The sequence below is a fragment of the Poecilia mexicana genome, unplaced genomic scaffold, assembly GCF_051168715.1.
Source record: "Poecilia mexicana isolate PSO_F unplaced genomic scaffold, ASM5116871v1 scaffold_17, whole genome shotgun sequence".
NCBI lineage: Eukaryota > Metazoa > Chordata > Actinopteri > Cyprinodontiformes > Poeciliidae > Poecilia > Poecilia mexicana.
Genome location: NW_028263386.1, coordinates 17,226,247 through 17,229,290, shown reverse-complemented (window position 1 = coordinate 17,229,290; position 3,044 = coordinate 17,226,247). Strand labels below are relative to the sequence as shown.

Here is a 3,044-nt window from a genome sequence, read left to right as displayed (position 1 = left end):
GTCAAACTGCGGCAGGCGTCCTGCAACATTCAGAGGAGTCTCCGCCTCAGCTGACCTGCACCATGTAACTGGATCGCTAGCGGGACCCATTACCTGCGTGAGGAGGCAACTCGGCCGTGTCGTTCAGGTGTGCCGGAGTCGGGACACATCCGAAAGTCGGGAGAACAGCAGCGACGCTTCGCAGCACCCACACAGTTAAATGAGGCGAGACACGCACACACCACACACTGTTACGTAAAATGTGTTCTGTATTCCAAGTCTCTCAAACCGACAGGTGGATGGCCAGAAAATATCGTCCAAAAGCAGAAATACAATTACAGTAAGTCAAAAATGTCACTTTTTTTGTTTTTAGAAAACAATCTACATCATAGATACAAACATGGCTTGCCATTCACTGAACCGAGATCCCAGCAGGTTATCCCGCTTGTTCTTTATGGACTAGTACCTCTGGAAACAGCCTGAATTTGATGTCTGCTTACAAGCTCAGCATCCAGGCTGCAAAATAGCTTTTTTTTCATTATTATTATTATTATTACTACTATTTCACTTTGACACCAAATGAAAACCAGAATGCAGAGGCTGGAAACCTGTTTTAAAAAGAAAAAAAAAAAAGTTCTGATTGCCATTAGGACGCACTGCAGAGGAAGTAAGGGCTCATCAGTTGGCACAGTCACAGGAGTTTTTTTTTTTTTTTTTTTTTTTTTTTTTTTTTTTAAAGCAGGGAAGGCACTTGACATGGGGTCGCAGTGTTTCCCCATGCAGCGACAGCAATGCACCAAGGTCCTTGTTTGTGCACACCGAGGAGGAACACAGTCAGCTGGGTGCAAGTTTCAGATAAGAAAATAACAAATCACCAAACCTGCGGATGAGCTAAAGGAGGAGAGAGAGAGAAAAAAAAAACAAGAATGTATTGGCTTCAGATGTGGTATCCGAGTGGGCGGTGGGTCTGCGCCTCTTGTGTTTAACTTGACAGTTCGTGTTGGAGCGAGCTGTGCAAGGCTTGAGTGGTGATTTTTTTTAAAATGCTTTCCGAGCTCTCCTATGCATAAAAAAAATAAAAAATAAAACAACAACAACAAAAAATGCAATAAAAGAAGAGCAATCTCTGCTTCTCTACGAGGGAGATTTGGTTGAAGTAAACCCATCATCACCATCACCACTAATCTCCAAGACAGAAGAACCGGGCCGGAACAAATAACAGTACAGCTGAGAAAAAAATGGAGAGAAATAATAATAATAATTAAAAATAAAAAATAAAAAAAAAACAGGCCTGAAAACACATGACTCTTAGGTTTCACAATTAGACATTCCCACCGAGGCACATTTTCCAGCGAAGTGTCAAATACAAAGCTAGAAAAGAAAAACAAAACAAAACAAAGAAAAAATCCCAAAACATTCAAGTACTTTGTCATGTAAACACTTTCCAGACTATGATACATAATAGACTGTTGTCGATTTTTGTTCTTGTGCAACAATAAGACAACAGTGTGAGGAGTGAGGAAACTTTTAGAAAAAAATAAAATAAAGAAGAAAGCCTTCAGAGCCTCAACTTTTTTTTTTGAAGCTCTGAACTCAAGCCCCAGGTTTCTGCACGTCTCTGCGGCTCCTTCAGAGCAGGACACACGAGCAGCACTGGTCGCCTCCGCTGGGAACGCTGGAATAGTTCATCTGTCTCACGATTTCTGCGAACAGCTCGTCCACCGAGATTTTATTTTTGGCTGAGGTCTCCATGAAGGGGCAGCTCCAGTCCTGGGCCAGCGCCTTGCCTTCCCCGGAAGACACCTCCCGCTCCCCCTCCAGGTCCACCTTGTTCCCCACCAGGATCATGGGCACCCTCTCGTACCTCTTCACCCGGATGATCTGGTCCCGCATGGGCTTGATGTCCTGGAAGCTCTGCTGGTTCACCAGGCTGTAGACCAGGATGAAGCCCTGGCCGTTCTTGATGTACAGGTCCCGCATGGAGGCGAACTGCTCGGTCCCGGCCGTGTCCAGGATCTCCAGCACCGACGGGGACGAGTCCACCTCGATCTCCTTCCTGTAGAAATCCTCTATCGTGGGGTCGTACTTCTCGATGAAGGAGCCGGTCACGAATTGGACCGTCAGCGCCGATTTACCGACTCCGCCCGAGCCCAAAACGACCACTTTGTACTCCCTCATGGTTAAAGGAGGGGTGGCGGCGGCGGCGGCGGTGGTAGGGGGGATAAGCAGACACCTCCTTTTTTTTTTTCTTTTTTTTCCCCTCGACGAAGCCTCCTCTCGCTCCCTGGCTGTCTATCTCGCTCACCAGCCCCGATGTTTTCAAACCGAGCAGACTGCGAAGGCTGCTCCCCTCGTCGCTCGGGAGGCCGTCAAAATCGCACGCCGGCGAATCCTCCGAGGCTGTGGCAGCGCGGTGAGGGCCGCTGGGGAGCAGATCCGAGGAGAGCGACCGCCCCTGGACATCAACGTGGGGAATTAAAGCGCATTTTGATCGCGCTGTGTTGTGCAACGGTGCGGGGGAAAAGCGTGATCGCGTCTCTGTTCTTGCATGGCGTTTCCTGCCCACATCCTCAGCGCGTCAAAAAAAAAAAAAAAAAAAAAAGCCGAGGCTCAGTTCCGTTTTCTTAAAGGAGCCGTCACACGGGCACCCCGGTCCTTCCTTCCCTCCCTCAGTCTGGTCATCAGCAGCGGGTCTGCTGATCAGACTGGGCTGGGCAGAGCCCGCCACGGAAGCCCCTCAGCTGTAGCTGTTACACGCATTTGACCGTGTGAACTAATGAGGCCTGCCATTTGGTCAATAATCAATTTTAAATGTCTGGTTCCGCGTTAGATGTAAATTTAAAATGTTTTTGTGTTCTAAAAAGTTTTGTTTCTGAGACGACAAGAGGCAGCCACCTCTACAAGATAACTAAGCGACGAAAAAGCAACTCCAGTCTGTTTTTATTTCTACTTTACTCCAAAAAAGTGACATGTTAAACTTTGCTCAATTATCGATGAAAAAACCGTTATTGGGTTGAAAGGTCACCTTGCCATCAACCCAATTATTAGCCCCCTTTATATGTTCT

At 47.2% G+C, this 3,044-nt stretch overlaps 1 protein-coding gene across 1 annotated transcript; it reads right to left on the bottom strand.

The window, feature by feature from the left end:
* Positions 1–225: 225 nt before the first annotated feature.
* LOC106934285 (ras-related protein Rap-2b-like) lies at positions 226–2,691 on the bottom strand. The gene has a single exon (XM_015014086.2). The coding sequence runs from the start codon at positions 2,155–2,157 to the stop codon at positions 1,609–1,611; it is 549 nt and encodes a 182-aa protein (XP_014869572.1). The 5' UTR covers positions 2,158–2,691; the 3' UTR covers positions 226–1,608.
* Positions 2,692–3,044: the final 353 nt, after the last annotated feature.